We start from the raw sequence: 23,648 nt of genomic DNA on the forward strand, positions 1-23,648 counted from the left end.
CTGCAGAGTCTCTGGGCAGTCGTGCTACACACAGCTCCATGGTAGAATGCTTGAGTATTCACACTTGAGTGTCAGCCCTAGTACCAGGAGGAAACACAGAACTATGGGAAATTGCTCTGACAGATATGAAATGTGTTCATGTTGTTTACATGAAGATGAAACATGCAAGGTATAAAAGTTAAACTATAAAGTGCTGTGTTTGGGGTGCTTGTCCTGCTAAAAGGAAGAACAGGATGTGTTCAGACTTATAACCCAGGCTGGCCTTGGGTCTTCTTAGTCTGCTTCCAAGAACTGGGATGGGGAAGCACAGTCCCAAACATGGCTCATTTTTAGCGTCCAGTTCTACATGGCTGATGAGTAGAGCATTGGAGGAAAACAGGCCAGACTTTGGTTAGGAGCAGAGTCTTGGCCAGGCATCCCCAACTCCTGATAGTCTTTAAGAAAATAACCAGCACAGATGAAAATAAAAATATTATTCTAGGACAAAAGAAGCTTCTGTATTAACAACAGCTCACCACCCACCCCACTGATGGTACTCCAACCCCGCCCCCATTGTTCTACCCCTGTGTAATACAGTACTGGAGGACGGGTGCTGATGCGCTGAAGTCTGCGTGTTGTGAAGATAAGACAGGCGCTCTCTACATAGCCCTGGATGTGTCCTAGAACTGACTATGTCAGACTGATCTTGAACTCATAGATATCCACTTGCCTCTGGCCCAAGGGCTGGGATTAGAACCTGCACCCCCACCGCTGGCTGGCATTGTGATTTGTAGCTTCAGGTGCTGGGCGGCTCCTTGGTTTACAGTGTAATCTAATCTACTGATCTTATATGACTTTTCTCTAGAGGTTTTGCTACCTGTTGATGAGCGCCTCAACGTACACTTTCATGATGGTGTGGGAGTACAGCCACTATATCTTGTTTCTTCAAGCAGTCTCCCTCCTGCTGCTGGACGTCTTCTCAGAGGAACAAAGTGACAAGGTAGTGTGACATTTTCAAATGAGGAATTTAAATACAAAAACTAGTGATTTTACAGCATTGTCTCTCAAAACCTTTTCTATATCTCCATCCATTATTCTCAGCTGTTCAGAACTCTGATGAGCATCACGATTTAAACTAATTAACAGAAAGAACCTATTGTAAAGATTTAATAGCCAGGACTGTGTGCCAAGTTGAGTGGCAGCGCCCTGTGCTTACCGTGCGGAGGACCCAGTTTAGTTGTCACACCAGAACCCTTAACCCTTTCCACCTTCCAGAACAGTCATTAATCAAGAGCAAAGTTGTTGTCTTCATTGGTCAGTTGAAAGGGTGGTGGTAATAGGGGCCCTACGGTATTATGGAAGTAGCGACCACTGGAAGCAAGAGGGATGGAACACATGACCAAGTTTGGAAATTACACCTGTCTTCTCAGCTTCAGCAGGAAGAGGTCTGTTGGGATCAAGAACTGACGGTCTTAGGTAAGGTTTGGAGAAAGTGCAAGCCAACAAGAAGCAGGAAGAGAGCGAACATCTCCTTCCAGCTCTGCACTTTCCCTGAAGCTGTCCTATTGCCAGAGCTTCATCTAGAAGGGAGAAGTGGGCTGCGCAGCTGAGGGCTCCTCTGTTCCTGCCCACACTTGTATGGAATTAGCCAAGAATTGCACATTACCAACACCAGAAGACTATTATACTGAGGCATGCTAGCGTCTCCGAGGGTATCATGACTTGTTAACAGTGAAATCTCTTTTCAGATTTATTTATTATTATTTTTTTAAGTTATGTTTTGTTTTCTTTTGTTTTTTTCCAGATAGGGTTTTTCTACTTAGCCCTGGCTATCTTGGAACTCTCTCTGTAGACTAGGCTGGCCTCGAACTCACAGAGATTGGCCTCCCGAGTGCTGGGATTAAAACCATGTGCTGCCATCACCACCAGGTGCCTTTTTTAATTTTTTTGAGACAAGTTCTTGCCATATAGTTCAAGCTGGCCTTTCCTCATAATCCCCCTGCATAGCCATCTATGTTTGCTGACAGTGCTGCACCTCACCTACACAGAACCGACTTGATAGCAGAAAAACCAACCCGATTCAAGTACGGTATTAAACAAGGTTCTTTAGCTCTCACTTGTGAGTTTAGAGCTCTTTACTTTTCCCATAGGATGCTAAGAAGAAATTGGTAAATTCATTATAAACTACAACGGTAAAAATACAGATTGAAGCTGGGTGGTGGTAATGCACGCCTTTGTCCTGGCACTTGGGAGACAGAGGCAGGTGAATCTCAGTGAGTTCAAGGCCAGCCTGGTCTACAGAGTGAGTTCCTATAGCCAGGAACTCTGTCTAGAAACCAAAACCTACAGATTGAACATTTCCTGGCATTACCTTAACGTATAACGGAACATTTGCTTAGAATTATGATTTTTAAAATTAATTTTATTCTCTTCTACTTTATTTTGTTCCAACAGATTTACGAGGTGTATAAAATCTACATATTTTCCCTTTTCCTTGGGTATTTACTACAGTTTGAGAATCCAGCTCTATTGGTGTCTCCTTTGTTGAGTTTAGTAGGCGCGTTAATGCTAATTAAGTGCCTTCAGGTAATCAACATTGCTGTTTTTAAAAAGTAGCCTCATTTTAGATCATTAATTTTACAACTCCTTTTGTTCATGTAATGTTTTTCTTTTGTAGCTGAATGGGAAAAAAGGAACTTTTGTGGCTAAAGTAATCAAAGTGTTTAAGTTTTATTTGGTATGTACTCTGCCACTGACCTTGAATTTGATAATGAAGGTAAGGAACTCTGAGATTTATTTCTTGATTAATTTGAGTAGAGAAATATATTAGGCCAGCTTTAATGAGAATGATAATCTAACAAAGGAATAGAGTACATACAAAATTATCTTCAGTGATACAGGGAGTTTGAGGCTAGTGTCCTCTACATCAGACTGTGTCAAAAATCAAATGAATCAACAAAAATTTCTGCAGGAGCAGGGATTATTTGAATTAGCTTTCCTAGGTTGTTATTTTCATCCTCTAAAAATGCCATTTCATTTTTGCCTAAGCATACAGTAAATGTGTTCATAGTAGACATTGTGTGCTATTTAATTCACCGTTCTTTTAATCAGGCTGTGTTTTCTATCATTAGTAACTGAAAATAAGTATATTAAAAGCATAGACATATCTGGATGGTGGTGGTGCACGCCTTTAATCTCAACACTCGGGAGGCAGAAACAGGCAGATCTCTTGAGTTTGAGGCCAACCTGGTCTATAGAGCATATTCTACAATAGCCAGAGCTAGATGGAGAAACCCTGTCTCGAAAAACCAAAAAATAAAAAAAGAAGAAAGCATTAGGCATGGGAAGCATTCTTTGTTTACGTAATGTTTTCTGTGAGAGTGGCGTGTCGTGTCCGTGATGCCTGACTGCCTGATTCTCTCTCTTCTAGACATTTGTCCCACACAAAGAAAATGAGCATGTGCTAAAATTTCTTGAAGTAAAATTTGGACTAAATGTGACTAAGTAAGTTTCACATTTGCAAGTTCACCTAATCTGTAGCACCTAGAAAATAAAAAGAACCCTTGATGGAGGGAGTGTGTGCCTTGTTACATGTTGCTTAGAAAATAGTTTTGGATATTATGTAGAAGATTACTTTTTTGTTTTGTGGTATTAAGGATAGTCTCCAGGGTCTTGTGAGTTATAGGCAATGTCCTACCCCAAAACTATAGCCCTAGCTCTATAGAAAAGACATGCCATTGATTTTTGGATTAGAGGGGGGTGGTAGTGCATTGGCCTACTATGCACGGGGCCCTAGTTCTACACCCAACACTGCAGGAAAAACTCATGGTCAGCATGCTTGGCACATGGTTTGAATACCTCACACACAGTATAAATACATTTCTAGTCTCCTAAAAAGTAGATACACTTAAACTTCTAACAGCATTATAGTATTCCTATTTAACAATCTTCATTGTTGTATATGGATATGTTGTATATGTGTGTAAACATGAGTTTGCCACAGCACATGTCAGGATCACAGGGTAGGTTTTGAGAGTTAGTTCTTTTTATTGTTTTGGCCTGTCCTGGAACTAGCTCTTGCAGACCAGGCTGGCCTCAAACATGCAGAGATCCGCCTGCCTCTGCCTCCCTAATGTTGGGATTAAAGGTGTGCGCCACCACTACCACCCGTCTAGAGAGTTAGTTCTTTTCTTCCACCAGGAGTCCTGGCAGTCAGACTCAGGTTATGGGGCCCTGTGTAGGCCTAGCTGTCCTGGAACTCACTCTGTAGACCAGGCTGGTCTCGAATTCAGAGATCCGCCTGCCTCTGCCTCCCAAGTGCTGGGATTAAAGGCGTCCAGCACCATCGCCCGACTCTTATTTTTATTCATATGTATGTGTGTGGCAGCTTGCATGTGCAGGTGAATGAAGGGACCAAATTCTCTGGTGCTGGAGTTGCAGGTGGCTGTGAGAGTCTCAGCTCCACCTGATAAAGGAACTGAGACTGAACTTAGGTCCTCTGCAAGAGCCTCGAGTGCTAATAACCACCAAGCCATCTCTCCAGCTCTCTCATAGTATTTTCAAGTCTTACCTTTGGTTACGATTAATGGCACAGTCTAAACTTAGAGTAATTAGCCGTCGTGGCTGGAGAGGTAGTAAAGGGGTAGAATGCTGGCAGGTAAGCAGCCCTAGGTTTCATCTTCAACACTGCAGAAACAGAACTAAAGCAGCCAGTAACCACGTGTATACAGCATGTGTTTATCTTTAAAAAGCACAGGAGCAGGCTTGGAATGTTGCTTAGTGATCAAGCATTTGCCTCGCATGTGAGAGGTCCTGCATTTGATTTCTAATACTGCTAAAGAAGAGGAAAGGGCAGAGGGAGACAGGGGAGTATTTGTTTCATATAACAGTCATTGGGTTTATAATAATAAGACCAAAAGCTGACTGGGTTTTATTTTAAAAATTTAATTTTTAAAAATTTTTTTAAATTAAATTTTAATTTTAATTAAAAAATAATGTTAGGCCAGGCAGTGGTGGCGCACACCTTTCATCTTAGCACTTGGGAGGCAGAGGCAGGTGGATCTCTGTGACCAGCTTGGTCTACAGAGCAAGTTCGAGAACAGGCTCCAAAGCTACACAGAGAGACCCTGTCTCAATAAAACAAAACAAAACAAACAAACAAACAAAAAAGAAACCAACAACTAAATGTTGTGTTTCTAGTAGTTGTTGCTTTATGAAACTGTCCTGATAGTATTGTCTAACAGATGTTTGCTTACACATGTCTCATATTCTAGGAAAGGTTGAAATCTTTGTTACTTTTATGATTAAATAGGATTGTAGATTGAATTTCTTGTTATTCTATATAGCACAGTTAGCAAATGAAATGTTTGATGTATATTTATTCACTAGACAGGATCCTTGAGGAGACGCTAATGGCCTGGTGCATGGACAGTGAGAGCTCTTTTTTCCGTTGACTACCCCACCCTCTCTGAGTGCCCTGGCTGTTCTGTTGATTTTTGTAGACCAGTCTGGCCTCGAACTCAGAGTTACCTGTCTCTGATTTTAGTTTTGGGACTGCAGTTGTATACATCCCTGGGTTCATTCCCCAGCACCATGTAAGCTGTGTGTGGTAGCACATGCCTGTAGTCCTGGTATTACTTGGTAAGATGGAAACTGGCAAATGAGTGATCAAGGTCATCCTCCCCTACATAGAGAACTGGTGTTGATGAAGCCGTGGGATACATGACACCGTGACGTAAAATAACAACAGTAATAGCATCTTCAGCCCCAATATGAGATATTTTGGTAACATCTATTACTGCTATTTTCCTGCTTGGCACATTTTCAGGCTTCAATTTGTTTTTTAAAGTCAAGTCATTTTTGAAATAGACATTTGAACCTACCCATGAACACTTTTAAAATTTTGTTATTTTATATGAATGAGTGTTTGCCTGCATGTATGATGTGCAACACATGTGTACAAGTGCCCAGAAGGTACTGGATCCCCTGGAACTGGAGCCACAGATGGTTGTAAGTCTTAGTGCATGTATGTGCACCATATACATGCAGGTGCCCGAGGAGAGGGCATTAGGTCCCCTGGAACTGGAATTACAGCAGATTGTGAGCTGCCATGTGGGTGCTGGCAGCCAAACCCAAGTCCTACGGAAGAGCAGCTTGTGCTGTTAACTGCTGAGCCAGCTCTTCAAGTGTACCATGAGCACTCTAAGCAGCACTCCATCTCTTACTTGGGAGTGTGGCCCAGTGGTAAAAATTGTGATGCTGAGTGATGGTGGCGCACGTCTTTAATCCCAGCACTCAGGTGGCAGAAGCAGTCAGATCTCTGTGAGTTTGAAGCCAGGGTCCAAAGATGCAGAGAAACCCTGTCTCTGAAAACCAAAAAAAATAAAAAGTGTGTGTGTGTGTGTGACATTGAACTCAGGTTTTCAGGCTTGACAACATGAGCCTTTACCCAGCAAGCTATCTTACTGGCCCCAGTTTCATAGATCATGACTGTTCATGGTCATTTGGTTCACTGTTTCTGATCCATGGCGACTAGCTTGTAATGAAAGAGGTTAGGAAGCAGAGAGAGAAGGAAGGGGCGGGGACAAGATGTGTACTTCAGAGGCATCCGTCTGGGGACTGACTTTCTCCAGAAAGGCTCTGTAGACAGAAGCTTCTGTCCTAATGGTCCCACAGCCGTTCAGTTCCAAAGAAACACATAGAGGCTTATGTTAATTATAAACTGCTTGGCCTATTACTCAGGCTTATTGTTAACTAGCTCTTGCAGCTTAAATTAACCCATAATTCTTGTCTATATGTAGTTGAATGGCTTGGTATCTTTTCTCAGGCAGTCTCATCTTGCTTCCTCTGTGTCTGGCTGACGACTGCATCTCTGCCTTTCCTCTTCCCAGAATTCTCTTAGTCTTGTCACCCTGCCTATATTTCCTGCCTGGCTATTGGCCAGTCAGTATTTTATTAAACCAATACGAGTGACAAATCTTTACAGTATACAAGAGCATCTCCCACAGCAAGGCCCCATCTTTTAAAGTTTTCCTACCTCCCAATGATGCCGTCCCATTATGAGTCCATCAGTCCATGACCTAATGAGTTCCTCTGACCTCCACCCCAGAACACTGTGCTGTTGGGAATGTGGTTTTTGGTTTACAAACTGTGACTCTGGTAGGAGAAGCAGCAGTGTTAGATTGTGAGAAGTTTAGATGAAGGCGGGTGCTTTGTAGTAGCCAGACCTCCTCTTCATGTATAACTGCATCCTTGCTGTCACGACGAGTGGTTTTAGAAAATGTGTTTTGTCTCCGTTTACTGGGATTTTTAAAATACCTTTATGTTCAGTGCTTAAAGCACGTGTGAGTCTAACAGCACACATTTTGTCTCTTGTAGGAATTTCACACTGAACTGGCTGCTCTGTCAGGAGTCTCTCCAGGCACCGTCTCAGGATTTCTTCTTACGACTGACACAATCTTCCCTATTACCATTCTATATTTTAGTGTTAATTATTTGTCTTCTTTCTATGACACAAGTTATTTTTCGGAGGATGAAGTAAGTGTTTATAATAATCAGTTGTAAAGATACTAAATACTTTAAGTAGTGCATGGGTGTGTGTGCCTCTGTTGGTCTGGTGCTGGGCTTTGATAGCCCAGGGCCTTGTGAACATTGAGCTTCTGCTCCGTCACCAAGTTGTACTCAGACCCAGCTGTTTTTTGGAGACTGGGTTCAGGACTTGGGGTGCAGTGCTATGGCAGAGCACTTAGCTAGCCTGCTTGGGTTCCACTCTTGAGGAGGAAAGGAAGAGAAAGGGTCTGCCATGCTGCCACAGGTGACACCGAGCTTAGATTCCCCCAGCAACCCTCCTGACTCAGCATCCAGATCACTGAAAACTGCAGGTGTGTGCCACCTCCATCTCAGCACTGTTGGGTTTAGAGCCTCTGATTCTGGTCTTTTGTCGTTGGTCATTATAAATTAATCAGAAAAGCTCAGGTTAACGTTATTCAGTGAAGATTTAGAATCCAGCTTGGATAAACAAATATGTAAGTAATAGATTAAGCTTTTGCAGACTTACTAATTTACTAAAATTTTTATTGAATTAAAAATAATATATTTGACTGGATATGATGGTGCATGGCTTTAATCCTAGCACTTAGGAGGCTGAAGTAGGCTGATCTATGATTTTGAGGCCAACCTGATCTACACAGCAAGTTCCAGTATAGCCAGGACTATAAAGGATAACCCTATCTTGGGAGATTGAAACATTTTTATAGATATTACAGTACAAATCACACTAGTACTTTCATTTCAATGTAATTATATAATTGCTGTCAATTTTTCTGAGTATGATAGGTCATGCCTATAATCCAAGCACTCAGGAGGCTGAGCTAGGAGAATTGTGAATTTAAGGGCAGCCTGCACTAGGCCACATAGTGAGAACCTGTCTCAAAAAAATGAAACAAGGGAGCTGGAGAGGTGGCTCAGAGGTTAGGAGCACTGACTGCTCTTCCAGAGGTCCTGAGTTCAATTCCCAGCACCCACATGGTGGCTCACAGCCATCTGTAATGAGGTCTGGTGCCCTCTTCTGGCCTGCAGGAATACATGCAGACAGAATACTGTATACATAATAAATAAATAAATCTTTAAAAAAAAGAAACAAAAGCAAAATCAAAACAATAACAAAATAAAAATAACTATGTATGTTAACCATATTTAATATATTATTAAATGTAATTAATAATTTCAAATGTTATTGACATTAATTATGAACATTTATTTTATATTATTAATACAAATGTATTAATATATTAATTTATAATAGCATCATTATAATTATGTGTATTGATATGTTTATTATGCTAGAAAGGTGGTTGTGTATGTTTGTAATTTTAGCACTTGAGCAGTAAGGGCCTAGTTCAAGGCCAGCCTAGCCTACATACCAAATTCAGAGCTAGTCAGACTAACCAAACATGTAAGAATACACGTAAGAATTACTAGCTGGGCAGTGGTGGCACACGCCTTTAATCCCAGCACTCGGGAGGCAGAGGCAGGGGGATCTCTGTGAGTTCGAGACCAGCCTGGTCTACAAGAGCTAGTTCCAGGACAGGCTCCAAAATCACAGAGAAACCCTGTCTCGAAAACCAAAAAAAAAAAAGAAAGAAAGAAAGAATTACTAGTAGTTAGTTCCCAGTCAGTTTCCCTGCTTGTAGAGTGCATGCTTCCTTACAGGCAGACAATATGTACAACACATGTATAAAGACCTATGCTTGGTGACCCCAACGCTATAATAAAAGAAAAAAGTATCTTGAAGACCCGTAGTCTCAACTCTGTATAGCCTAAAGCAAAAGGATTGCCTGGAGTAGAGACAAGCTTAGCAACAGAATATGTTCTAGGTCCAGCCTGAGCTAATGGTGAAGCCCTTCATCCAAACAGCAACAAAAACAAAGCAAACAAACAGAAGCAGGATGATGGTTAAGCATAGCTCCTTAGCTCTGCAGTCTAAGTGTCATGGCTAGCATTGCTAGTTCAGGCATAAGGGATCTTAGAGAAGGAGAAGAAATTCAGTTTTAGGTATAGCCTTCAAAGATGATAATGTATCTTTGATTTTCCGTGTATATTTTTCCAAACTGTTAAAAACATATTTCCTTTATATAGTGGTAAATCCCAGAAAGAAATGGTAACTCTTGAAGACGGGAGAATTGGAGAAAGGCCAGAAATCATTTATCATGTCTTTCATAGTCTTATACTGGGTTCTCTTGCAATGCTGATGGAAGGGTAAGTTCATTTATTTATCAGTTATTGCTATAAAACTTATCCTCTCTACGGATAGCTTGTGAGTACATTTAAAACAGTTTGTGAATTTAATCCCAGCACTCGGTAGGCAGGGGTGGGCAGATCTACGGGTTCCAGCCAGCCTGGTCTACATAGTGAATTCCAGGACAGCCAGGGAGGGCTACACAGAGAAACCCTGTCTCAAAAACCAAACACCAGTAACAACAACAAAAATTACAAACTTTTAAAATATAAATAAATTTAGCAAAGGTTTTTTTTTGTTTTGTTTTTTGTTTTTGATTTTTCTTTTTTTAAAAAAATATTTATTTGTTTATTATATATACAATATTCTGTCTGTGTGTATGCCTGCAGGCCAGAAGAGGGACCTTTGGAAGAGCAGGCAATGCTCTGAATCTCTGGAGCCATCTCTCCAGTCCCTGTTTTTGATTTTTTCTTTTCTTTTTTTTTTTTAAATATTTATTTATTATGGATACAGTACTCTGTTTGCATATATGCCTGCAGGCCAGAAGAGGACACCAGACCTCTCTACAGATGGTTGTGAGCCACCATGTGGTTGCTGGGAGTTGAACTCAGGTCCTTTTGAAGAGCAAGCAATGCTCTTAACAGCTGAGCCATCTCTCCAGCCCCCTCTTTTTTTTTTTTTTTTTTTAAAGATTTATTTATTTATTATGTATACAGCATTCTGCCTCGATGTATGCCGGCATGCCAGAGGAGGGCATCAGATCTCAGTACAGATGGTTGTGAGCTATCATGTGGTTGCTGGGAATTGAACTCAAGACCTCTGGAAGAGCAGCCAGTGCTCTTAACCTCTGAGCCATCTCCCCAGCCCTGTTTTTGATTTTTTTGCTTTGGGTTTTTGAGACAGGGTTTCTCCGTGGCTTTGGAGCCTGGCCTGAAACTCGCTTTGTAGACCAGGCTGGTTTCGAACTCACAGAGATCCGCCTGCCTCTGTCTCCCGAGTGCTGGGCTTAAAGGCGTGCGCCACCGCCGCCGGGTTTAACAAAGATTTTTATAATATGGCAAACTGAAACACTCTTGAATGTCTTCTAAGATTCATGCATTGTCCTAAATATGTAAAGTACAGTAGTAAGTGACGTGAACGCAGGGTTTCTACTCTGTGTAACTTGACTAATGAGCCAGCAGATGTGAATTACACAGGCTGAAGTCATAACTTGATAGTTGAAGGGAGGGTGAATGGGGCCGTGGACGGGACTGGAAAAGGTGCCTAAGTGGGGCCTGAAGAGTGGGCAAAGGTGGATTTGTGAGCACTCCAGGCAGAGGGACCCCACTGCCAAGCTCTGGTAGGAAGCAGGGTGGAGGACAGTTACCTATGGTGGCCTCACAACAGGGCTGTGGCGGGCTGAAGTGGGGTGCGGTTCTTTTGTTTTTTTTCCATGTCTTTATTTTTTTGTTCGTTTGTTTTTTTGAGACAGGGTTTCTGTCTAGCTTTGGTGCCTGTCCTGGAACTCTCTCTGTTGACCAGGCTGGCCTTAAACACAGACATTCCCCTGCCTCTGCCTCCTGAGTGCTGGGATTAAAGGTGTGCACCACCACAGCCTGACTGTTTTCATTGTTTTTATTGCTTTTAAATGATAAATGAACCCTTGATGCCCTTAAGTATAGGCAAGCCAGATGTTTACATTTCTCTCTAATTATCCTGTTATTGTATGTTTTTAACTTTGCTAAGGGAGGTATCTGCATGCAGTCTGTTATGTGAACTTCGTAGGTGTGCCTGCTCTGACTAGCACCATCAATGACCTCACTAGGCAATATTACCTTGTGGGATCACTGTCATATGTCCGTCATGTCGATACTGCTATTAATATTCAGATAAGTTATGTCACAGTCACGTAGGAGGCAAAGGCAGGTTGCTTTCTGGGAGTTCAAGGCCTACACATTGATTTCTAGACCAGTCAGGGCTATATAGTGAGACTGTTTCTTAATAAGGAAACAGAAACAACAACAACAAAACCTCTAAAATTGACATCTCTAATTTATTTGTAAGTTTTTGGTTTTCATATCTCCCTTATTCCTACTTGTAAATAAATTCATACCAACATGTTAATAAACTTCATGAAAATGTATTTCTTAACCTAAGGTTTTGTTGTTGCTGTTTTGTTTTTTCTCGCCTTGAGCTTGAGAACCTCAAAAATCTGTTTCCCCTTTTTGTGCACCACTAGGTATTGAACCCAGGACCTCGCACATGCTAGGCAAACAGTGTCTGTGCTCCTGGCCCAAGCAGAGGCTTACGTTTTTATATGTAAGTCAGTTGTGGCAAATAAGATGGGATGCTTAAGATGCAAGTGCAGTGTTCAGGTCTCCTTAAGGCCATCCCTACTTTTGAAACCAACCACAAGTTTAGAAGTTCCCCAGACATTCTTGGTTCTATTGCTAGAATTCACAACCAGAATAGTCATTGTCTTCACGTTTGCTACTCATTACAGCAACACATGTCTATATAATGAGCAGAAGACGGAGACCCACAGAATGGGGTTCAGGAGAGACATCGGCACAGGGCACTAGTTATCCTCACGCTGTGGAGATGCATGAACAGGAACAGAGCGTACACAAGGGCCACAGCTGTCAGTCAGGGAAGCCCATCTGTGTTCAGTTGTCACTGGTGCTCACAGGAAGTTGGCCATGTGTGTGGCTGGCCTGATTGTGAAGCCTTTCCAGAGATTGAACTAATACTCTGTGCCCAGGAACCCACAATAAGTCATGTTCTTAGCATAACTCTTATTCTTGGCCTACCCATCCCATCTCTACAGAGACATCCCTTTCAGGCAGGTGCTTCCTTCCTTGGAATAGAGGGCATAGGCCGGAGCACTATGTGGAAAATTAACATTGATTCACAATAAGTGAAATGCGTGAAAATAAATATGATGGAAGGTAACTGGTGATGCTTTTTGCATGATGATTTTTTTTCATATTTATTTATTTATTATGTATACAATACTCTGTGTGTATGCCTGAAGGCCAGAAGAGGGCGCCGGACCTCTTTACAGATGGGTGTGAGCCACCATGTGGTTGCTGGGAATTGAACTCAGGACCTTTGGAAGAGCAGGCAATGCTCTTAACCACTGAGCCATCTATCCAGCCCTGCATGATGATTTATTATTATTAAATTGTAATTCAAGGGACTAGAGACACAGCTCAGTCATTAAGAGCTCTGGCTATTCTTCCAGTGGTCCTGAGTTCAAATCCCAACAACCACATGGTGGCTCCCAACCATCTGTAATGAGATCTGGTTCCCTCTTCTGGCCTGCAGGCTTGCAGAAGTGTCAGAAGTTCAAGGTTGTTGACCTGGCCACATCACTACTTCCTTTCCCCGACATTGATTCTTGAAACCTAACCTAAAAAATAAAGTTAAAAAAATAAAAAGAATGAAAAGGAAAGTCAGATTTGATAGCTCATGCAGTCAGAAGGCTGAAGCTGAGGGATTACCTTGAGTTTGAAGACAACCTAGGCTGCAGGATGAGATCCTGTCCCAAAAACCAAAGGAAAAGCCAGTCACAGTAGCTCATGTCTGTAATCTCAGAAGGCTGAGGAAGGGACTCTCACTGGTAAATGTCAGCCTACATAGTGATTTCCAGAACAGCCTGGACAACTGAGGAAGGGCACCCTGTCTCAGAAAAGAAGGAAAGAGGGCTTCACCTTGAGGTGCACACCTATAATCCCAGCACTTGGAGGCAGAGACATGTGGATCTGTGAGTTCGATGCCAGCCTGGTCTCCACTATGGGTCCTTGTCTCAAAAGTAAACAACCATTTGGGAGCGGATCTGTTGGTAACATTAGAAGTAAAGATTTTTCACTCTGCCATAATATCTGTGGCTAGTTAAACAGAATTTGAAAAGGAGAAATCAGATAATGACAGTTACAGTGCACGATATGTGACTCATTTTGGTGTGGGACTTACTTTTTTCCAGCTTGAAATTCCTCTGGACCCCGTACGTGTGCATGCTGGCCGCGTTTGGCGTCTGCTCCCCTGAGCTGTGGATGACACTCTTAAAGTGGCTTCGGCTGAGGACTGTGCACCCTATCCTGCTGGTGAGCCATTGTTTCCTGTGCAGTACTGCTTACCCACCAGCTATGTCAGATAATCACAGCAGGTGACCTGTTGGATGAACAGCTCTGACGGGGACCCCACCTGGGAAAGACCGTGGGGCTTTACACTGACTGCCAATGGCTGGTTGTTTCTGTCTGCAGTTTTCCTCATGTGCCAGCCATGGGTATTTTCCCCTGCTTGTGCGTTTGTCTTGGGAAAATATTCCATCGACTGGGCACACATGGAGCCGTGAATTATCAGGAGGATGATTTCTGCTAAGAGCTGTTCTTGTGCCGGGTGATAGTGGCTCACTCCTTTAATCCCAGCACTCAGGAGACAGAGGCAGGTCCATCTCTGTGAGTTCAAGGCCAGTCTGGTCTACTGAGTGTGTTCCAGGAGAGCCAGGGCACCACCACCCAGCTATGACAAACATTTTTAAAAGTTCTCTTTTCTTGTTCTTGTTCAGACCGGGTGCTTGGCTGGGTAGTGAAGGGTGATCTTGATCTCCTGCGTCTGTTGCCTTCATCTTCTCGGTGCTAGGATATCAGGGCTGGGGCCTGAATCCAGAACCTCCTGAGTGCTAACCAGGTTCTCCACTGGCTCATCTGTACCCTGTTCTATGGTTTGTTCATTTGTTTTTGAGATGGGGTTGGATGTAGCTCGGCTGGCCTTGAACTCCTGATCTTGCTTCCAACACCCAAGTTCTGGGCTTATAGGTGTGCAACCGCCACACCGAGCTTTCAGTTTCATTTTGAGACAGGGCTTTTCTTTATAGCTCAGGTTATCCTCAGACTCACAGCAATCCTCAAAAAGTGGAAATACAACCATGAGCACTACTCTTGGCTTATAATTTTTCGTTTAAACAAATGCATTTCCATTTATGTACTTACAAAATAAAAGGGAAAAGTTGAAATGAATCTGTAATATGATATACCACTAGAATTTCTTCCTAACTGCTCTTATGGATGATAAGAATCATTTGTTTGCTTATATATATGTAGTTTATTTTTAAAAAAGAAAACAAACTCTTTTTTCATTTTACATACCAGCACCAATTCCTACTCCCTCCCCTCCTCCCCTCCTCCCCACCTCTCCACCTCCATCTACTTGTCAGAGTTGCTAAACGACATTGCTTTGGGGAAAGTCCAAGGCTGAGCAAGGTAGCCATCCAAAGACATTTGTTTGTTTTTAAATGTTTAAGATACTATTGTAGCTTTTATTTATTTTTTAACTATATTTTTATTTATTCTTCGTGGTGTTCATGTTAAGTATCCCAAACCCATTCATTTCACCGCCCTTCATATCCACTCTTTGCCCTTGCAGCCTCCCCTCTCCACCTCCCCAAAAAAACCACATAAAGTTTAAGAGAAACTGCTGTTGCCCTGTGTCATAGAGATCCTGCAGCTTTGCTTTGCAGGGCCGATCCCTTCTCGTGTTCCCACAGATAGCAGAAGAGGTGTAGCCTTCATTTCTACAAGATTTCCTATTGTGTTATGAAGGCCGCCTCAGGCAGCAGCATTCAACATGCATGCACTTAGACCCAGATACACCTGCCAATTAGAAAAGTCTTTATAAGTTTTACATATTTAGGGGCTAGAGAGATGGCTCAGAGGTTGAGAGCACTGACTGTTCTTCCAGAGGTCCTGAATTCAATTCCCAGCAACCACATGGTGACTCACAACCATCTATATTGAGATCTGATGCCCTCTGCTGGTGTTCAGGCAGACTTGCAGACAGAGAACATTATAGATAATTAATAAATCTTTAAAAAAAGGTTTTACATGTTTGCTATTTGAAATATCACTATAGAAGCAATGTTTTCCAGTTTGTTCCATGAAGCAGAGTCACTTAACTGGCCTCAAATCCTCAATCCTCTTGCCTGTCTCAGTTTTATAAATACAGGCAACCATAAATTCAGATCAACTAAACATTAACTTTTTTAGTATTTTAAAAGTTATTTTTTTAGAGATAGAATCGCTCTGTGTAGACCAGATTGACCTTGAACTACCAGAGATTCCCCTGCCTCTGGCTCCAGAGTGCTGAGATTAAAGGTGCACACCACCATTCCTTGAAAAATTACCGATGTGTATATGTATGTGCTTTAGTGCATGTATGTGCACGTACATGCCTGTGGACATTAGTGAGCCATCATGTTACTGGGAACTGACCCCTGGTCCTCTGCAAGAGACGTAAGCACTCTTAACTGCTGAGCCGTCTGGTTTTCTTGAGATGGAGTCTCACTGTGTAGCTCTGGTTGGATTGGAGCTAGTTCTGTAGACAAGGTGGCCTTGAGTGCAGTTTCATCTACCTCTGCCTCCAGGTGCTGGGATTAAAGGCGGTGTTGCCATGTTCCTCTTCCCTTTCAGTGTGTTCGAGACCACTCGTCCTCACTCACCTCCCTTTAGACCAGTGCACGCTCATGCCAGTCTCTAACTGAATGGGTGTTTTTGTTTGTTTGTTTGTTTGGGGGGGGTTGGTTTTTTTGAGACAGGGTTTCTCTGTGTAGCTTTGGAACCTGTCCTGGAACTAGCTCTGTCGACCAGGCTGGCCTCGAACTCACAGAGATCCGCCTGCCTCTGCCTCCCGAGTGCTGGGATTAAAGACGTGAGTCACCACCGCCCGGCTGTGATTGAATTTTTAACTATAAGGATATTATCTTGGTCATAGTGTCAGTTTGAATACCTCTATATATTCTAAAATGTTTACCCATAACCCTTTTTGCTTTACTATTTTAGGCTCTTATTCTAAGCATGGCTGTGCCCACTATTATAGGACTTAGTTTATGGAAAGAGGTAAGAAAACTGAATTTGTACTTTATGAAAATGTACTCATCTATAAAGTAATAAATGTATGTATGTGTGTAGGAAGCTTCTATCAAGACAAGGTACTAACAAATCTGATTTTATTTATTTATTTTCTAGACAGGGTTTCTCCTTGTGATAGTCCTGACTATCCTGGAACTTGCAGTGTAGACCAAGCTGACCTTGAACTCAAAGGGATTTACCCACTCTACCTACCCTCCCAACCCCCATCCCCCAAGCTAAAAGTGTGGTTTTGGTTGTTTTTTTTTTCTTCCCCCCCCTCAGTCATTGTACCTATAATTTCTTACGGCATTGACCTGAACTTTTAGAATAAAATGTTAAGGTCTCATAAGGCACATGAATGTGGCTTTGCCATTCAGGTAGCCGGGAGTGAGAAGAAGAGAAAGTTATCTTCAAAATATCTCCTTCCTTCCTTCCTTCCTTCCTTCCTTCCTTCCTTCCTTCCTTCCTTCCTTCCTTCCTTCCTTCCTTCCTTCCTTCCTTCCTATTGATTTTATTGAGCTCTACATTTTTCTCTGCTTCCCTCCCTGCCTCTCCCCTCCCTTCAGGTCTCTCCCATGGGCCCAAGAAAATCTTGTCTTTTTCTACTTCCCATGTAGATTAATTCCATGTATGTCTCTCTTAGAGTCCTCATTGTTGTCTAGGTTCTTTGAGATTGTGAATTGTAGGCCAGTTTTCTTTGATTTATGTTTAAAAACCACTTATGAGTGAGTACATGTGATAATTGTCTTTCTGGGTCTGGGTTACCTCACTCAATATGATGTTTTCTAGCTCTATCTATTTGCCTGCAAAATTCATGATGTCATTATTTTTCTCTGCTGTGTAGTACTCCATTGTGTAAATGTACCACATTTTCCTTATCCATTCTTCGGTCGAAAGGCATTTAGGTTGTTTCCAGGTTCTGGCTGTGACAAACAATGCTGCTATGAACATAGTTGAGCACATGTCCTTTTGGCACGATTGAGCATCCTTTGGATATATACCCAAAAGTGGTATTGCTGGGCTTTCAGGGAGGTTGCTTCCTAATGATCTTGGCCATTGTTACAGGTGTAAGATGGAATCTCAGAGTTGTTTTGATTTGCATTTCTCTGATGGCTAAGTATGTTGAACATTTCCTTAAGTGTTTTTCAGCCATTTTAGATTTCTCTGTTTCGGTCTGTACTCCATTGTTTGTTTGTTTGTTTGTTCTTTTGATGACCAATTTCTTGAGTTCTTTGTATATTTTGAAGGTCAGTCCTCTGTCTGCTGTAGGGTTGGTAAAGATCTTTTCCCATTCTGTAGGCTGCCATTTTGTCTTGTTGACCATGTCCTTGGCTTTACAGAAGCTTTTCAGTTTCAGGAGGTCCCATTTATTGTTTCTCTCGGTGTCTGTGCTATTGGGGTTATATTTAGGAAGTGGTCAAGCTGATATTGTTAATGCTGCTACTATTGCCTTTTTTTTTCTTTTCCCACATTAGGAACCTAACAAAAGAGCCCAAACAAATTTTCTCTTTCCCTTCCTTCCTTCTTTTCTCTCCTTCTTTCTTTCTTCCTTTCTCTCCCTCCCTTCCTCCCCCCCCCCCCCCCCCAGCAGTTCTTCACTGTTTAGCCAAGGCTGATTTAGACTTTATTATGTAGATTAGGTTGGCCTCCAACTCTTCAGAGATCTGCTTGCCTCTGTCTCCCAGGTGCAAGCAATTAAAGACAATGCACCACCAACCTCTGCTCCCAAAACAAAACAAGTAAACAAACAAAAAAAAGTTTTGCTTTCATTTGCTTGTCTTTTTTTCCCTTTTTTAAAATATTTATTATGTATACAATAATCTGTCTGTATGTATGCCTGCAGGCTAGAAGAGGGCACCAGACCTCATTATAGATGGCTGTAAGCCACCATGTGGTTGCTGGGAATTGAACTCAGGACCTTTGGAAGAGCAAGCAATGCTCTTAACCTCTGAGCCATCTCTCCAGCCTCTCATTTGCCTGTCTTTTGAGACAAGGTCTTACCACGTGGTCCAGGCTGGCCTTGAATTTGTGGTCACCCTCCCGACTTGGCTTCTCAGGTGCTGGGGCTGCACACTTACAGTCTCATCAGCCTGAGCCTTTCTTCCATGCCGTTGTACATGCTCACCATTGACAAAAGTGTCCAGGAATAAGTAGGTCTTAATATTTAAACAGATTTTGGTAAGTTCAATTTTAATATCTGAAATGAAAAAGGGTTTGACTTAAGAGAATGTAATGTAACAGGAAGTTAATTGCCAATAAACCTGAGAAGTATTTGTCTTGGAATTTTAATTCTTTAGTATGTCTATGCATGAAAGCTGTAACTGATGATTGCAGGGCACTGAAAGTCTAAGCACAGAGGAAATACAGAATTATTTAGGATGAAATAAGTCAGTGGAAACGGCAGAGACCAGGCAGTTTTGCTAGGTCAGCAGTATTTGGAGTTAGTCTTTTGAAATACTTTGAAACAGTTTTAAACTTTCCAGTTACTTACACCTCTGGGTATTTTGTTTTGTGTTTTAGTTTTTTCCGAGATTAATTACAGAGTTAACAGAACTACAGGAATTCTATGATCCAGATACAGTGGAGCTCATGACCTGGATAAAGTAAGGACCACATTCCCAAGACTGTTGCTAACTGTCGTTAACCAGTTTTTGTGTGCCACCTCATGAGATAAGGGGCAGTATTCAATGAATTGTTCTCCACATTCACTTGTAAACTTAGGAGCCATCACTCTGTACTTTATGTTGGCACGGCACTGGTAAGTATGAAAGTGGAGGTTTGCAGCCCTCCTTTGTACACAGCGGAAATGTGGGCCGGCCTCCAGGGACAGACATCCTTTACTTACTCGTCAGCCGAAGGTGGATGACTCTGGAACTCAGGAAAGTCTGTATTGTCGGGGAAAGCATTGAATAACAGCATATCCAGAATAGCCGTGCTTCCTCTGCTTGTGAGCTCTCGGTTAGAAACAACCATAACAATAGAAAGTCAGGTTCATCTCTGAGTTTGTAGTAATGGATCTGAACTCACAAGTAGTGGCACAGTGGGAAGATTCTCCCGGCCTCGGCCAGCTCAGGTGGGACTGGATGGTCTCAGGTGGCCTCCTCTGTGTTTGCTGGTTGTCAGCTGAGATCAGATTGACTGGGCCTGTGGTCTAGTGGTCTGTGCACCTGTTTATGAGGTCGTAGCTGGAGAATTCCCAAGAGAAAGAGTGGCCATGGTTCAGTGGAAGCTTGCTGTCTCTAATAGTGTGCTGCGATAAAACACCATCACTGAAGGAAGTCAGGCATGAATGTGCAGGCAGGAGCTGACGCAGAGGCCATGGAGGAGTGCTACAGACTCGCCTGCTCTTCATGGCTTATTCTGCCTGCTTTTGGGGGAGAGGGCCGTGGTTAAGACAGGGCTTCTCTATGTAACAGCCCTGGCTGTCCTAGAACTAGCTCTTGTAGACCAGGCTGGTCTTGAATTCAGAGATCCACCTGCCTCTGCCTTCCAAGTGCTGGGATTAAAGGCGTGCGCCATCACTGCCCAGCTACCAGGCCTGCTTTCTTACAGCATTCAGGACTGCCTTCTCAGGGGTGAACTGGGTCCACACACATCAATTATGAATCAAGAAAATCTACCGCAGACTTGCCAATCGTATGGAGACATTTTCAATGAGTCCCTCCCCCTAAATATGTCTCTAGCATGTGTCAAGTTGACATGAAACTGGCCACTATTGTCCTGGATCACTATGATCCAGGAAACCTCATGGCTAGGATTCCCTCCATGTCCATGGCTAAGGGAGAGAATTACTGCAGCCATTTTTATGATCAGTCTGCTCCTAGATAGACTTCCAGATAACTATGTTGGAAGTTGTTAAAGATCAAGTGAAGGAACAAAACACAAAAGAAGTGGCGAAACACTTTTAAAAGTCCTACAAGAGGCTGGTGGTTGTGGTGGCGCTCGTCTTTAAGCCCAGCACTTGGTAGACAGGCAGGTGGGTCTCTGTGAGTTCGAGGCCAGCCTAGTCTTCAGAACGAGTTCCAGGACAGGCTCCAAAGCTACAGAGAAACCCTGTCTCACCCCTCACACCCGGCCGCAAAAAAAAAAAAAAAAAAAAAAAAAAAAAAGGCCTGGAAGAGCCAAACCTGGAATCTATAGAATGACAAGTTTGTTTATGGAATGAGTGAATAAAAGTGAGACTAGCTCTTTTAATGCAGTCTTACTTATAAAGGCATTCTTTATATAAAAATGTTTTTAGGTCACCTTAACCATTGCTACTTATACTTAATCCCAGCACTCGGAAGGCAGAGGCAGGCGGATCTCTGTGATTTCAAGACCAGCCTGATCCACAGAGCTAGTTCCAGGATAGCTAGGGCTACACAGAGAAACCCTGTTGGGGTGTGTTTGTGTGTTGGGGGTGGGGGGGGTGGACATGGCAAAGACTTGAACAGTTGGATGTTGTATAATTGGGTAGTTGTCTGTTCGTAATTATTTTGGCTTAAGTCTGTTTCCCTACTCCTGAGTCTTCCATTGGCTTAGCTCTGTGCACAGTCCATAGTAGCCAGGTACTGAATAGCACATACTCGGAGTGAATAGATAATTAAGGCCGGCTGGGGTACAGCTCAGGTAGATTGCATTTGTGCTTGTGTCTTAGGTAGGGTCTGTTGTGAAGAGACTCCATGGCCATGGCAACTCTTATAAGAAAGACATTTAACTTACAGTTTTAGAGATTCAGTCCATTGTCATCATGGCGGGGAGCATGGTGGTGTGTAGGCAGACATGCTGCTAGCTAGGTCTTGATCAGAAAGCAACAGGAAGTGGTGCGTCCCACTGGACCTTATCTTGAGCATACATGAGACCACAAAACCTGCCCCCCTGGTGACACACTTCCTCAAGGCCATACCTTTCTCCAACAAAGCCACACCTAATAGTGCCTCCCTATGAGCTTATGTGAGCCAGTTGCACTAAAAGTGCCACAGCATGTGTGTGTCATGGTATGTGTGTAAAAGTCAGAGGACAAGTTATTGCCACTGTATGGGTCCTGGGGTCAAGCTCATGGCTTCAAGTTTGGCAGCAGCATCTTTACGTGCTGAGCCCTTTCTCCAGGCTGATAAATACTCTCTGATCCTACGCAGAGGTGTGAAGTTTCATCCTAGCACTGTGAAAATAAATGGGAGGAAGGAGGGAGGAAGTTATTTGTTGTTCCCCACCCTGTAAGTGGACTCTGTGGTCCACACTGCTGTCAGCAGGAGCAGCAGGACAGTGGATGGATATGTAAGGATTTGAGTCCTGTGGATTAATGTTTGCAGAACAGGGATGTGAGTGTATTCTTGTATCTTACCTCCAGTCCTTTGGTTTTAAGAATTTCCTTATCTTCAGTACTGAAAACAGCTGCTGGCATAAAGTAGATGTTCAATCTAGCCTGCTCTTTAGTAGTGATAGTGAAGTGAGCCGCACTGGCGGTGAGGACTGTGTGCTGTATATCGCAAGGAGCTGGTATGTGAGCGTCGGTATAAATCAGTGATCCTAAAGCATATGGTAGCATATTGCACTTTATCATGTACTCTCTGGTTCTTCATAGGAGGCAAGCTCCAGTTGCAGCCGTGTTTGCAGGAAGCCCGCAGTTAATGGGTGTGATCAAGCTATGTACCGGCTGGATGGTGACAAGCTTGCCACTTTACAGCGATGACGATCTTCTCAAGAGAAACGAAAACGTAAGCCACTTCAGGTTCTACGTTTGGATGTGTTATTGTAACACTATATTTTAATCTTGTTCTGTACTGCTACGTGCTTCTTGATAGCTAGGGAAATCCGGTTTGAGAAGATGTAGTTCACTTTAGTTTCTAGAAGTTGTTGGCAGGTTGAAACAGGAGAGCCACTGTGAATCTGATGCCAGTCTGTGCTCCATAGTGAGTTCCAAACTAGCCCAGACCATAGTAGGAGACAGAAAACAGGTGAAAGTTGTTGCTTAATTCACACAAGAGAGAGCCCAGGATTAAAGTGCTAAGCTCTCTGTTTTGTGAGGGGTTGCTACACTCTGTAGTTTCTGTAATTCTGTCAGTGGAATGGCTGGATAATATTACAAAATGGGGCATCAACCTTCAAAAGTATCATGGTTCTCACATTGTTGAAGAAAACTGTTATTTCCTATCTCAATAGGTGCTGATAACATAGGAATATAATCTGGGCGTTTGTGGAGCACAGCGAGTAATTTGCTCGCCATCAAGTGTGAGCACCTGAGTTTGCAGCCAGAGCAGCCGTGTTAAGGACCAAGTGTGGCAGCCTGTGCCTCTGTCCCAGTGCTGGGAGTTAGGGACAAGATCCTTGAGGCGTGATGACCAGCCACTTTAGCCCAGTCAGGGACGTCCAGATTGAATGAGAGCCTGTCTCAAAATAAGGTGGAGTGCTGGGGAGGGGGGGGTTGAGGGTGGGTGGTGGTGGTGCACAGCTTTAATCCCAGCAGGAGGCAGAGGTGTAGGGATCTCTGTGAGTTCAAGGCCAGCTGGGTCTGCAGAGCAAAGCTCCAGGACAGCTAGGGCCTTTACACAGAGAACTCTCAAACAAAAAAAAAAAAAAAAAACAAAAAAAGAAACCCCCCAAAAATAGATGGCAAAAGATTGAGTAAATCAATTGGTGTATGCTCCTGCCCCGCCCATCATGAACACATATGTACTGTTTTGATTTATCCAGACATGTTAGCATCCTTATAATGCAAGATATTTGGAAGATGGAGGCAATTTCAAGATCAAACTAGGAAAGAAGCAATTGCTTTCGGAAAAAGAAAATGTAACTCAATGGTGCTGTTTGCCAGGCATCCCTAAGTCTTTGGGTTCAATCCTCAGTACTGCAAAAGTCAGTCAGCAGCCAACTAACCTACCTGTGGGGTTCCGCCTGCTTTATTTTATCGGTGTGGGCTTTTATAAATAATTCTGTATAACATCAGAATGTGCTTTAGAGAATGTCTTTTTTTGAATCTTATGATTTAAATGATAAATTTGGGGGCTGGAGAGATGGCTTAGTGGTTAAGAGCACTGACTGCTCTTCCTGAGAACCTGGGGCTCAAT

The 23,648-nt window shown here is 42.8% G+C and overlaps 1 protein-coding gene across 2 annotated transcripts in view; it reads left to right on the forward strand.

Moving 5' to 3' along the window:
* The window catches only part of Dpy19l4 (dpy-19 like 4), a 53,813-nt gene that overhangs the window by 20,849 nt on the left and 9,316 nt on the right, over positions 1–23,648 (forward strand). For both annotated transcript variants that reach the window (XM_050165350.1, XM_050165343.1), the window contains 10 exons: positions 845–979; positions 2,434–2,565; positions 2,657–2,755; positions 3,410–3,483; positions 7,357–7,515; positions 9,616–9,735; positions 13,680–13,800; positions 16,534–16,590; positions 19,123–19,205; positions 22,166–22,298. In XM_050165350.1, the coding sequence (XP_050021307.1) occupies positions 845–979; positions 2,434–2,565; positions 2,657–2,755; positions 3,410–3,483; positions 7,357–7,515; positions 9,616–9,735; positions 13,680–13,800; positions 16,534–16,590; positions 19,123–19,205; positions 22,166–22,298 (1,113 nt within the window). The remainder of the gene's footprint in view (positions 1–844; positions 980–2,433; positions 2,566–2,656; positions 2,756–3,409; positions 3,484–7,356; positions 7,516–9,615; positions 9,736–13,679; positions 13,801–16,533; positions 16,591–19,122; positions 19,206–22,165; positions 22,299–23,648) is intronic.

Source organism: Alexandromys fortis, unplaced genomic scaffold (genome assembly GCF_014885135.2).
Source record: "Alexandromys fortis isolate MF-2015 unplaced genomic scaffold, M_Fortis_MF-2015_v1.1 scaffold_18, whole genome shotgun sequence".
Taxonomy (NCBI): domain Eukaryota; kingdom Metazoa; phylum Chordata; class Mammalia; order Rodentia; family Cricetidae; genus Alexandromys; species Alexandromys fortis.